General features: G+C 42.8%; 1 protein-coding gene across 1 annotated transcript in view; it reads left to right on the forward strand.

The window, feature by feature from the left end:
• SLC25A24 (solute carrier family 25 member 24) overlaps positions 1-14,622 on the forward strand; it is a 70,145-nt gene that overhangs the window by 35,514 nt on the left and 20,009 nt on the right. The window contains exons 2-5 of the mRNA XM_075320960.1: positions 9,877-10,003; positions 12,608-12,695; positions 13,355-13,466; positions 13,619-13,777. Of these exons, the coding sequence (XP_075177075.1) occupies positions 9,877-10,003; positions 12,608-12,695; positions 13,355-13,466; positions 13,619-13,777 (486 nt within the window). The remainder of the gene's footprint in view (positions 1-9,876; positions 10,004-12,607; positions 12,696-13,354; positions 13,467-13,618; positions 13,778-14,622) is intronic.

Here is a 14,622-nt window from a genome sequence, read left to right on the forward strand (position 1 = left end):
CAGGCACTCTATGGGGATTGTAGATTGACTGTGAGGTGTCAATGAAAGGAGGGGGTGCGCCGGTCAACATGGCACCCAGAGCAATGACAAGGATAAAAAGGATCCAACTGCTAAAACAAACCTAACAAATAACCAAAAGATCCACTGTGACTACACAGGCGTGCCTGAATTTTCTGTGTTAACTCTTAAAGCATGCTGGCTTCAGTTTATATAGCAAAAACCTACTGACAGATTCCCTTTAAATAAAAACTATACATGTTTGGCATCTACATAATTGTACTGACTGACAAATCATTTTTTTAATAAAATGAAAGCTGTAAATAACAAAACAAACAAAAAAAAAGTAGAATTTCACTTTTTTTTTATTTTGCCACACTTGGATTTTTTTCCCCACTTACGGTACCATTGCATCATATAATAAAATGGATGGCGTCGTTCAAAAGTGCAACTTGTCCTGCCAAAAAACAAGACCTCATACTGGTACATCGACAGAAAAATAAAAAGTTATGGATCTTGGAATAAGGGGAGCAAAAAACAAAAGCACAACATCTAAAAATTGTGCAATTTTTTTTAAGGGGTTAACCATATCACGCACCATGATGAATATGTACATCATGGAGCATGTCGGACTTTGGAATGGGCTCAGAAGCAGAACCCACACTACATAATGCAATTACCAGCTATATTCTATTCTCGTTGTCAATCACTGACAGTGGCATTTAAGCGCCACTATTTTTGGCTGGATGCTAGTTGGTGCCCAGCCTCCTCTCACACCTGTGACTCAGTTGCAGTAAGCCGGATGTTTGCTATGATTGCTGTGGCCCTGTCATCACTGTATATAGTGCAAGCAATCAAATGATGCCTAAAGGGACTAACAAAGTAGAAGAAAACAAAGTTTTAAAACTATAAAAAAAAATATACAAAATTTGAATCGTCATAATTTTCCCCAGGTAACAAAGAAATGTAATGACTGTCAGTGTAAAAAATTATGGCTATTTGAAAAAGGAGAGGAAAGACGAAAACGCAAATTGGTTACACCCTAAGAGTAAACATGGGTATCAATTCTGTCATTTTCATAAGTCCATTACATTAACATCTTGTTGTTACAGTTTCAATGTTGAGTATATCTATTAATATTATTTTATTGCGCCAATGTATTCCATAGCACTTTACAGACATCGTCATGACTGTCCCCAAAAGGGCCCATAATATAAATTCCCTATCAGTATGTGTTGGGCACGTGGAATAAATGGGGAGTACCCGGAGGCAAACACACAAAGGGAAAACATACATACTCCTTGCAGATGTTGGCATTGCACACAGGACCCCAACACTGCAAAGGAATGGTACTGACCACTGAGCCACCTTCCTCTTCAAGTAAACCCCCCACTTAAAAGTTGACACGCAAAAGTTTGGTCACCCCTGGTTAAAATTACTGTATTTATGAACAGTTAAGAAAGTTGTAGATTAAATGATCCCTAAAGGGCATAAAGTTAAAGATTACACATTTCCTTTTGTATTTTAGGCAAAAAAAAAAAAAAATCTCATTATTTACAGTTTGTTGCTGGAGAAAAGAATGGGTATATTGCCGCACCACAGCCAATGAAAAGAATTTGTTGATTTTAATATAGATATATTTATTCTATAGGTGGACCAGTTTCTGGGATCCAGTCCCCTTCCTCAGGACAAAGAAAATCAACAACATGTTTCCAGTTTATAATAAACAAAAAAGTAAAATGGGCCTATACAAAAGTTTGGGCATGGTTAGCACCTAGTAGCCCCCCCTTGACAAGTACCTCAGCTTATAAATGCTTTTGGCATCAGGCTTGTTTAGATGTTCTTTTGCATGCTTCTGACTGGGAATTTTATGGTGAGGATGCAGGAGATCTTCTGATGACTCTTTCATGAAGGCCATATTTGTGCAGGGGTTGAACAGTAGAACAATATACCAACACTGCAGAGTCTGCTAAATCGTCCTGAAGGTCTTTTGTAGTCAAGCGGGGGTTCTCATTTGACTCTCTTGCAATCCTACAAGCAGCTCTCACAGAATTTTTATTTGGTCTTCCAGATCTTATCTTTATCTCCACTATTGTTAGCTGCCATTTCTTAATTACATTTCAAATGGAGGAAAGGGCAACTTTCGCTTTGCTATGTTTTTATAGCCTTCTCCTGCTTTGTGGGACTCCACCATTTTCAGAGTGCTAGGCAATTCCTTTGTAGAACCCATGGCTGCTGTATTTTGGCACAAGGTTAGAGGAGGTTGGGTTTTTATAAAGCTGTGAAATTTGAATTGCCTGGCCTTTCCTAACGATTATGGTTTACAAGCCATAACCCTAACAGGTCTGAAACCTTCTTTTTTTTGCCTAAAATACAAAGGAAATGTGTTATTTTCAACTCTGACTTTTAGAGATCATATCGTCTTCAACTTGCTTAACTGTTCACAGGAACAGCAATTTTGACCAGGGATGCACAAACATTTGCATGCCACTGAATGGCTAGTATTTTTTAACATTCTTCTCAAGGATAGTTGACCAATTTATACTCCGGCAAACTTCCTATTATGGGATAATATATTGTTCATGTAGCTGCGTATGAATGTACAAAATGCAGATACTTGCATCTAAAATGATAGAGTCCAGCACACCCTGGCATGTTAGTGTATAGTTCATGCTACACCAGATCATAGCAAGAATTGCTAATTCTGTTTTTGAAGTTTAACCTTACAGCCGTTAACACTAATAATGATTTTAGCTGCAATTAGTTTGAAATCTGTGCCAGTCTGCATGTTTGCTTGGTTGTTGCCCACATAGCTAGTATGGGTTTTTGTTCCAGACATTTTGTCTTTCGCAGCGCATCCATTTCCCATATAGGAGGAAACTCTCCAATCACTAGCCCAGACTCATAAAATTTTAATTTTATGCCCTTCCCTGACATCTTGTACACCCCGTTCCTTACCTGACCCTTGCGTTATAGGCTGCTGAGATTCTTATTTGATATCATCATGCATTTCGTGTGTTCTCCCTTTGTTACTCTGAATATTCCACTTTCCTCCCGCACTCCAAAGAACATACTTATGAGAATGTAGATTGTGAACCTCAGTGATGACAATGTGTATAAAGTACTATGGAGTATGTTGGATTATATAAGAAAGCTTAATAAATAATTCCTAAAAGGATGGTGAGGCGAGTGGTGAGGACAGATGCATTCTCAAGCTTAAAGGGAACTTGTCAGGTCTCTTATGCCCTCCAACACAGCAGTATTCAGATGTGTATGACTTAATTCCCTGACTAATCAGTCCTGTATAATGCCATTTACTAAAGTCAATGTTAAACCCCCCCCCAAAAACTTTATAAAGTGTGTTGTTCCTATGCTAATTGGAGCCTTGACTAGTTGAAGGTGATTTTGTTTTCCCAAACTAGTTGGCTCTCTTTCCATGTTATCATGCTCCTGGCGTCACCGTATATTCTGGAAATCTTGCGCGCAGCTTGTTTTGGCAGGGTCAGTGCACCTCAGAAGCCAGGTGTACGCATCCCGGCTTCAGAGAGGAGGACTGCGCATCATGAGATGTACAGAAGCTGGTTTTTCAATCAAGCGCAAAACATTGACTTTAGCAAAAAGCATTATACAGGGCTGGTTAGGCAGGGAATTTTCGCATACACATGTGAATACTGCTGTGTTGAAGGGTAGAAGGTACCTGACAGGTTTCCTTTAAGCCCTGCATACACAGACAGCTGTCACAAATATGACATGCCGCATCCTCAACTTCCCTAAAATAATCTGTCGAGGGATCTTCAGGAGGCCTCCATACACTGTGGACTGTTTGACCAATTAACAGATGTCAGGTTCAGTTGACATTGTCTGGTGTGTATGGAGGCCTTTAGTTCCAGTTTTTTACAATCTGTACATCAATGTCTGCACCTCTTCCTCCGTTGTTGATTAGGGTACAAGAATGTTATTAGTAGAAGTATCTTACGTGCTCCTGAGACTGGAGACTGGGAGGAGATATTGTTGGTGTGTTGGGAGTGAGCAGTGGCCTTGGCCTTCCTCAGTGCTGCAATGACAGTAATTCTCTGGTAGAGAAGAAATCGGTGTGCTGCTTCACCAATCAACACCGCTCTCATACTGTACATGCTGCAGGAGAGGAAGGAAGAGCATTGCTGGATTGAGCCCCATAATTCCTTTGTTTTCCACTGGAGACAATAGGCTGATTGATAGTGAAGTATTATTGATACTTGGTGCCACCTAGCAACCTACTGTTGTATGGCCCTGGCCACCCCCCACTGAAGTCTGGCAGACAGCGCCCTGTGCAGCCACTTGGGCGAGGTTACTTGGGTCCACTCAAACCAAAATTTAGTGCAAACACCCTTTTGATCTAAATTTAATCTTTCATCTGCTAGAAAATTGCTCTGACGTGCTTAAAAAACTTGACTACCAAACACAATTGTTTCAAGTTAACAGATATCTGAAAAACCACTAAGTTATAAAGAATAGCAACGATTACAAAATATGAGGGACACCCCAAAATCTGTAGGTGTAAATGGCTAATTCAAACTATTTTATAATGAGTAAAGTTGGTCTGGTTCATGAGAAAGCTGTATAAATGCAAATATAGCTAAGACCGGCAATGTCTACTTAATACATATCTATTATTCAGCTATAAGTGTTTACCACCCCCTATTTAACAATGTCCCCCCAACCTGTAATAATGTCCCCCTTTCAGGGCCCCTTTCTGCTATAACGTCCCCCATCCTTAGCCTCTTCTTGGTATAATGTCCTATACCCTGGCCCCATCCTGTTGTAAGATCCCACATCTTAGGCCCAGGTACAATGTCCCCGATCATGGGCCACTAACAGTAATAATTTCACTGTTCTGTAGGTTTTCTTCAACAAATGTAGCCCCCCCCCAAAAAAAAAACGAAAAACAAAAAACGATTCTCCTCCCCTCCCATCGGTCCCACGATGTGTGGCATCCTCTTCTGTAGCCGACAGCTGACTTCAGTATGCAAGCAATGGGCAGCGTATGATGTTATTGTGGGTCTCTGCGCCGCAATACATTTCAGTTAAATGTGCATCCTGAGACGCACATCCAGCTGAAATAGCCGTTGGCGTCGGCTCACCACACTATTGCATCCAGCTTCAAGCACCTTCTCTAACTATCATTATCATCTTATCTCCTGCCTAACATATTAATGCCCTCTTGCCATCGGCTCTTCATGGCTATTTCCTAGACCTGGCACTAATGCACAAAGATGGTATACGGACACAAACCACACATCATGGAACCACAAAACACATGTGACTCTTGAGCAAGAGGTTGGAGACCCCTGCACTTTACTGACCTATGATGTGCAACAGCTGCACTCATGTAACTGAAGTAAAATCCCTTGCCATTGTTTTTGTATTTTTAGCCTGCATAGAAGTTGAGCACTATGCAGCATTGAATGAATTAAAGCATTGGCTCAACCAAGCAGACACAATCCCTGGGGCTCTTTGTGGGTTAGCAGAGCTGTTGGGTCTTAGGAGACTCAGACCAACTCTGCTCATGACCTATCATGATAGTGGGCTGTTTTCCCCTCTTACTAGGAATTCTAAAAAACATCTGTAAAGGGAACCTTTTGGGTGCTTTATTATTCTCTAAAGTCCTTAGGCATTTCAGAGAGATCTGTCAGGGGGAGATAGCCAAAGATGAGATTAGTCCAGTGCCACTGTAGATGATTGACAGATCTAGTTTAGTCTCGGACTATGACCCTTCCATATAAATTTTCTCTGAAACACCAGAGCTTTTCATTGAATAATATACTTACAATTCTGCAGAGCAGCTATGATAGTGCCCAAAATTTGGGCAGCAATTATTATTTTTACAGATTTCCTTAAAACATTTAAGGGAAATTTTAAAAAAAAAAACCCAAAACATTATCCCCTCCCTTTTAAACTGCAAAAATGTGATTAAAATAAATTTTCTTGTACAAATAATCTACACCAAAGGACTAATTCAGATGTCCATTTTTAATGTACGCTTCCTATCTGTGGTTTTCACAGAACATGTACCCATTATAGTCTATGGGGCTGTCCACACGCCTGCGTGTTTTGTTGGGTTGTTTTGTTTTTGTGGATGTATATCTGCAAACAAAAAAAAAATCACTGAGTTGAGTTTGTTATTCATCAGTTTCTTGATTGAAAATTACTCGTGCAAGATTCTTGGTTTGAAAATCAAGGAAAGCACACGTAAGAAATCATTCTACAATGTGTTTGCCGTTCATGATTAAGATTGCAATGAATAGGAGGAGGTTTGACATTTTGTCACATGTGAAATGCGTCCAAAACACTGTGTTGTACAGTAGAAGCACAGTGGATGGATTTATAGAAATCGCATGCCCTTTGTGCTTCTTTTCTCCACAGCGTAAATTGACATGCGGTGCGGCTTCCCGAGCCATAGCATGTCAATTAATGCTGCGGAGACGCAAGTGCTGTTAGTGGGAGAACAGAGCGAAATTCTCCAGTGGCCTGAACCCTGACTGTGGGCACGGGTAGCTGCAGTGTCCTGCGGAGAGCTTTCACATGTCCGCTGGAGAAGACACGCTGCATCCAGGATGCAGCATGTCCGAACCGTGTGCACCTATAAGGACACATGGAGCAAACACGGATGATGCTCTGATCAAAAACACTGATGGCCCTTTTTTTTTTTTTTTTTGTGTACCAGAAAAATCATGGTGTGTGAATGAGGCTGACAGCAGACCTTTATAGTCTTATGTACATAACCTGCCTTGATTCATGCCATTTGAACCACAAGCAGCTTGAATTGAGGACCGGCTTCTTCACTACAAATATGAATGTTTTATGCTGAAACACTATAGCATTTTTAAGGAAAGCAAAGTTGAAAATGAGGAGACCAGTAGTAGTGGAAGGGTGTCCTCGCTGGCGTCTGCCAGACCACCCAACTGGATTGAAAGGCCTGCCCCTAGACCTATGGGCCTAATTGAGTGGGCGAGGAGAAGCCAGCAGGGACATATGTCCACAGTTAAGGGTACTTTACACGCTGCGATATCGGTATTGATATCGCTAGCAAGCGTACCTGTCCCCGTTAGTTGTGCGTCACGGGCAAATCGCTGCCCGTGGCACACAACATTGCTTACACCCATCACACGGACTTACCTTCCCTGCGACGTCGCTCTGGCCGGCGATCCGCCTCCTTTCTAAGGGGGCGGTTTGTGCAGCGTCACAACGAAGTCACACGGCAGCCGTCTAATAGCAGAGGACGGGCGGAGATGAGCGTCCGGAACATGCCGCCAACCTCCTTCTTTCCTCATTGCCGCTGGACGCAGGTAAATAGATGTTTGTCGGTCCTGCGGTGTCATAGCGATGTGTGCTGTCGCAGGAACGACTAACAACATCGTACCTGCAGTAGCAACAATATTTGGAAAAGGACCGACGTGTCAACGAGCTACGATTTTTCACATTTTTGCGCTCGTTGATCGTTGCTCCTTTGGTGTCACACGCTGCGATGTCGCTAATGGCGTTGGATGTGCGTCACTTACGATGTGACCCCGACGATATATCGTTAGCGATGTCGCAGCGTGTAAAGCACCCTTTAGTAAACTTGACCCTGGTCCCGTGACTGACTCTCCTTGTGTTCACATGGAGAGAGGCTTGTCAATCTAGCTGAGAGGGTGGGAGAAGCCAGTGGGGACCTGTCTCTGTGATTAGTCGCCAATTGTTTGCAATGTTTTTCTTTTTAACACAGCATTTCAGAGCAACACCATAAGGTAGCTGCTCTTAGACTTAAGGGTGCTTTACACGATGCGACATTGCTAACAATATATCGTCGGGGTCACGTCGTTAGTGACGCACATCCAGCGCCGTTAGCGACATCGCAGCATGTGACACCAAGGAGCGACGATCAACGAGCACAAAAACGTGAAAAATCATTGCTCGTTGACATGTCGCTCCTTTTCAAAATATCGTTGCTGCTGCAGGTACGATGTTGTTCATCGTTCCTGCGGCAGCACACATCGCTATGTGTAACACTGCAGGAACGACGAACATCTCCTTACCTGCGTCCACCGGCAATGAGGAAGGAAGGAGATGGGCCACAAAGGACACCCTAAAAATACTGTGCCAGGAGGCAGGTCACAGACCACTAGGCAGTGCTGCAGGGGACAGGACCCTGACGAGCTCCCCCAAGAGGGCAGCGGCACCCAGAGACTTGGTTTACCCTGTTATCAGCATCTGCTTTATTGTTGAGTGAGTATCAGATTACTCCCTGCAACCAGCGAGCCTGCACCCCATACCACCATCCAGATCCGAGCGGTTCGTCGCTGCCGGGGCGTTAAATGTACGTGTCCACTTTCTTTACTGCTATGGAAAGCTCAGGATGGGCTGAAACACTTCCAGTTTGACTTAGTAAAGGATAAGAATATAACTATTGTGAGTGTCGTGAATTGGAGTGCCGGTCTCTTTGGATTCATAAACAATAGATGAAAGTCTGAAGTCAACAATTTCATCTTTATTGGCCAACAATCTCATGTGTGTTAGCGCCTCTCATTTGTCTTGCCGGATATAATGTTCTGCTAGTGATGTTTGGTCTTCCAATAGACCACCGTCAGCCATTTGAATTTTTTGCTAGAAAAAATCTGAATATTTTCATCATTATTGGATCTTTGTAAACAGTAATGCATTCAGTTCATAGCCTGTTGTAACACCCCGTAAGTGACCAATAGACGTATCTAACATTATTAAGGGGGTTTTCCACCTCTAGAAAAGTAGACCTTAACTCTCGAAAATAAGCAGAGCATGTTAATCACCTGTTCCCTGCTGCTGCTCAGGTGTTGGGATTTTGCCTTTACCTGTCTCTGTGATTAGTCGCCAATTGTTTGCAATGTTTTTCTTTTTAACACAGCATTTCAGAGTAACACCATAAGGTAGCTGCTCTTAGACTTAAGGGTGCTTTACACGCTGCGACATTGCTAACGATATATCGTCGGGGTCACGTCGTTAGTGACGCACATCCAGCGCTGTTATTGACATCGCAGCGTGTGACACCAAGGAGCGACAATCAACTAGCACAAAAACGTGAAAAATCATTGCTCGTTGACATGTCGCTCCTTTTCAAAATATCGTTGCTGCTGCCGGTACGATGTTGTTCCTGTGGCAGCACACATCGCTATGTGTAACACTGCAGGAACGTCGAACATCTCCTTACCTGCGTCCACCGGCAATGAGGAAGGAAGGAGGTGGGCGGCATGTTCCGGCCGCTCATCTCCGCCCCTCCTCTGCTATTGGACGGCTGCCGTGTGATGTTGCTGTGACGCCGCACGAACCGCCCCCTTAGAAAGGAGACGGATCGCTGGTCAGAGCGATGTCGCAGGGAAGGTAAGGCCGTGTGACGGGTGTTAACGATGTTGTGTGCCACGGGCAGCGATTTGCCCATGACGCACAACTGACGGGGGCGGGTATGCTCGCTAGCGATATCGGTACCGATATCGCAGCGTGTAAAGTACCCTTTAGAACGCTTGGGATTTGGATTATATTTTGTACACTACACAGTATGAAGGGTACAGGACATGAGCAGGACTAATTCAGGAACTGCTAATGTTACCCATACTAACCAGGTTTTTCCTTTCATGTATTCATAGAAATACTGGACATACAAGCAAATCAGATCTGTTGGTATGGTCGACTCCTCCAGTTCTTTTCTATATTAGTTTTCCTACATGAGGCCTATATATTGTTTCCATAATGAGAACTACAGTAAGCGTGGGCCGCACCACTTTTATGGGTTTATCTTTGTATCTTATATATTCAAGTGTTTGTTACATATGCAGTGGTTTTTTTTGTTTTTTTTTTTAATTTACTCATGGCTAGCATTTTTCTCCATAGAAAATTGTTGCAGCTGGAGATACAAACAAGGACGGACAGTTGGATTTTGGAGAATTTATGAAATATTTGGAAGAACATGAGAAAAAAATGAGAATTGCATTTACCAGCCTGGATAAAAATAAAGATGGTGAGGCCTTTGTAACGTCTTGAAAGTCAATGATGTGATAAGTGCTGAACAGTAATGAGCAATCTCTGCCATGATTAGGTGCTCAGTACTCGTAATGATCAGTTGGACGTGCTCAACTTGTATAATGGAAGTCAATAGGCAACTCGAGCATTTTTCCAGAAGATTTTCCTGTAAAATGCTTGTTTCCCATTGACATCCATTATACTCGGTATACGAGTCAAGCCTGTCTGAGCATTAACTGCTTGTTATGAGTATCGAGCACCCGCTCATCACTAGTGATAAATTCTTTCTTGTAATGAAACATTAGCTGGTTAATGCATTGCAATGTTAATACAATATATTTTGATAAGATTGTGATATTTATGCTCAAAGGTCTTCAAGGGTATAAGGAGATGCTGGTCAGGTAGTGTGGAGCTTGTGGTTGATCTTTGGATCTTTGGAGTAGGAATTCATAAGACCACTGCAGTTATATACATATATATAATATGTATATTAGCAGCATGTAAATGTTTTCAGTGCTTTTTTTTTTTTAAGTATAAATTCTTTGCAAAAAAACATGTCCTAAATGTGTGTTTTTCTTGGCTTTTTCTTGCGCGTAAAAAAAAAGAAGCAATGTGTGAATATACCCTTATTTATGCTGGACATATAAGGGATAAGTCAAAATTGCAAGAGTTTCAGCACTCGCAGAAGTTATATTCTTATCCTTTATTAAATCACCCTGGAAGCATTTCAGCTCCTCCAGAACATTCACATTAGTAAAGGTGGACATGTACTGTAATCACATTCATAACATATAATGGAGTCTCAAGGAATTGACGTCCCTATATCAGAGTTTGACAGATGTCAAAGAAAATTTCAAACTGAAATGGTTGTTTTCACAGAATTCAAAATTATTAATATATAGTAATGTTATTTCCTCGAGACTTCATTATATGTTGTGTTTATGTAATGCCCTGGACTAGTCAGGTCGTCACAGGGTTCTGCACAATCTTCCTCTCCCCGTGCAGGGCTCAAATGGCCATGGTTCTGGGAACCTAACCTGCAGTACTGCCTCCACCAACATTCAGAAATCCTAGACACACCTTGCACCACACCCTGTCAGGCACACCAGTGGGCTGCTTAAGCTGGAATAGGGCCACCCACCTAGGGGTCAGGCAGGGAGGTGGGAGGTGTCAAGTCAGTTCAATGGTAGCCCTCGAGCTGTGAGGAGCTCAGAGGAAGCTGGGAGTTGTAGCTCCCAGGGGAGAAGCAGACTAGGTTACAGACGGTGGTCTGGACCTAGAGGAGTCGGACCCCTGGTTGCAGGGGATCAAGGCTAGATGCCTGAGACCTGTCTTGGAGGATGGTCAGCAGCCTGGGCCTAATCACCGGTCTGGGACCGAAGGCACGACTGGGTACACTGACCCTAGGTCGGGGAGAAGCTTCAGGCAACCCGGCAATTAACCTGCTAAGGACAGGACCTCTATGGACTGTTCCCACGAAGCTCTGAGATCAGGGACACTAGCGCAACGAGGGGGATGAGGCTTTCCAAGCAAGCGGCCCACTGAAATCCAAAGCATGAGCCCCTGAGAGCAAGCTCTTCTACTTGGCCACAGTGGGGAGCGGGGCCCAGAAAGCTCCAAGCTAACGGGCCACAAAGGACACTCTAAAAATACTGTGCCAGGAGGCAGGTCACAGACCACTAGGCAGTGCTGCAGGGGACAGGACCCTGACGAGCTCCCCCAAGAGGGCAGCGGCACCCAGAGACTTGGTTTACCCTGTTGTCAGCATCTGCTTTATTGTTGAGTGAGTATCAGATTACTCCCCGCAACCAGCGAGCCTGCACCCCATACCACCATCCAGATCCGAGCGGTTCGAAAGCTGCCGGGGCGTTAAATTTACGTGTCCACTTTCTTTACTGCTATGGAAAGCTCAGGATGGGCTGAAACACTTCCAGTTTGACTTAGTAAAGGATAAGAATATAACTATTGTGAGTGTCGAGAATTGGAGTGCCGGTCTCTTTGGATTCATAAACAATAGATGAAAGTCTGAAGTCAACAAAATTTTTCATCTTGATTGGCCAACAATCTCATGTGTGTTAGCGCCTCTCATTTGTCTTGCCGGATATAATGTTCTGCTAGTGATGTTTGGTCTTCCAATAGACCACCGTCAGCCATTTGAATTTTTTGCTAGAAAAATTCTGAATATTTTCATCATTATTGGATCTTTGTAAACAGTAATGCATTCAGTTCATAGCCTTGTAACACCCCGTAAGTGACCAATAGACGTATCTAACATTATTAAGGGGGTTTTCTACCTCTAGAAAAGTAGACCTAAACTCTCGAAAATAAGCAGAGCATGTTAATCACCTGCTCCCTGCTGCTGCTCAGGTCTTGGGGTTTTGCCTTCAGTGGTGACATCACCACTTCTGTAGCCGAGATCCACTTTCTTGAAAAAGGAGAACCCCTTTAACTTTAATATAGGTTGTTGTTTTTTTTTCAAAACACTGTTTAAAAGATATAATGGTTGATGAATAAAGCCTCTCACTTTCCTAATTCTCAATCCTCTCTTTGCTTCGATACATACCTTGGTGGTTCCATACATTTTTTTTTCCTTGTATTTTAGGGAAGATCGAATCATCAGAGATCATGAATTCCCTTAAGGCTTTGGGCATAAACATTTCATCAGAGCATGCTGATAAAATCTTAAAAAGGTCAGGAAAATTGTTTTTGATACTTTTGTGAAACTGTCAAAGAAATGAAGGACATGGATGTGATGAGATGTAATAAAGATTAAAGTTAAAGGTGTTGCCCACTATTCGGACAATCCCGTCTCAATCATTATAGTTCCCCAAGTGAAATAACACCTATACTCTCCTATGGTGCCGACGCTGTTCCAGCAGTGTCTGTATTGACTCTCCACTGTCACGTGATCCCTGCGGTTACTAAACTCTCAACTCCTTCAGACAACCAGACATCTTGAGGCAGTGAAAGAAAGCCATAGCTCTTATTTGCTCTGGATATCAATTATCTCCAAAGGAGGGAAGAATGACGTGGCCATTGATTAGCCACAGGAATCACATGCCATAACAGTCATGCGGGAAACATAGTAATTGAGAAGGGGTTGTCTGAGTAGGGTAGACACTTTAATTAAAAGGTTGTGATTATTTCAGTGGAAACTTTTGGTGTAATGTGCACAAACTGTGGTGACGTGAGGAAGAGAAAGGTTTCTGATATGGTCCAAGGAATTACTACAGATATATTTTCCTGTGTGTGCTATTCTGCTAAATTTGACAAAATTCTGATTAGCCCAGTTTGTTTGTTTTTAATTTTAAATAATTTGTAATTAGTAATAATTTTCGTATTCTGACAGTATGGATGCCGATGGGACCCTAACTGTTGACTGGAATGAGTGGAGAGACCATTTCCTATTTAACCCAGCTGATAGCATTCAGGAAATTATCCGTTACTGGAAACATTCAACGGTAAGACTAAAGTTAAGGAGAAAGCTCTCCAGCCATAAAGTTTCAATCTTGTAATCTTTCTTATAGAGTTGTACTATTAGAAATTTTAGCTCACTGGGCAATATTGGAGATTAAATGCTCATTTTTTCTTATTTAACTTCTGCAATACCCAGGTTCTAGACATTGGTGACAGCCTCACCATACCTGATGAGTTCACTGAAGAAGAGAAGAAGACTGGCCAATGGTGGAAACAGCTTCTGGCTGGGGGGATGGCAGGAGCTGTGTCCCGTACAGGAACTGCACCCCTTGATCGACTAAAAGTCATGATGCAGGTAGGTATCTGGAACCTGTTGATCATATTTTAGTTATATACCTGTTCATGGGGTATGGTATACCCCAAAGACTATTTCTTCTACATAGCCTCGTAATGCAAGTATGAACCTCCATATTGCTTAGAATGGTATAATAAGGCTTAATGTATTGCCTAAAGCGGGCTTTACACGCTACGATATATCAAACGACATGTCGTCGGGGTCACGTCGTAAGTGACACACATCCGGCATCGTTTGACATATCGTAGCGTGTGACCGCTACGAGCGAGTGTGAACGAGCAAAAATACTCACCTCATCGTTGCTCGATGACACGTCGCTCATTTTCTAAAAATCGAACGTCCGGTTGTTCATTGTTCCCGAGGCAGCACACATCGCTCCGTGTGACACCCCGGGAACGATAAACACAGTTTACCTGCGTCCCGTCGGCAATGTGGAAGGAAGAAGGTGGGCGGGATGTTTACGTCCTGCTCATCTCCACCCCTCCTGTTCTATTGGCTGGCCGCTGTGTGATGTCGAACGTTCCTCCCCCTTCAGGAAGTGGATGTTCGCCGCCCACAGTGAGGTCGTTTGGAAGGTAAGTACGTGTGACGGGGGGTTACGACTTTGTACGACACGGACAAGAAATTGCCCGTGCCGCACAAACTATGGGGGTGGGTGCGATCGCACATGCGATCGCACGAGAAATTGATACATGTAAAGCAGCCTTAACATTCATACTTTTTTGAACATTACACAAAAAATATGATCTAATACAATATAATGATCTTATCAGAAGATTGAAGAATTTATAATGGCAGCACTTTATAAATATCACGAAGAAAATTAATAAAAATGAAAACTATTA

This window comes from Anomaloglossus baeobatrachus, chromosome 8 (genome assembly GCF_048569485.1).
Source record: "Anomaloglossus baeobatrachus isolate aAnoBae1 chromosome 8, aAnoBae1.hap1, whole genome shotgun sequence".
NCBI classification, from domain to species: domain Eukaryota; kingdom Metazoa; phylum Chordata; class Amphibia; order Anura; family Aromobatidae; genus Anomaloglossus; species Anomaloglossus baeobatrachus.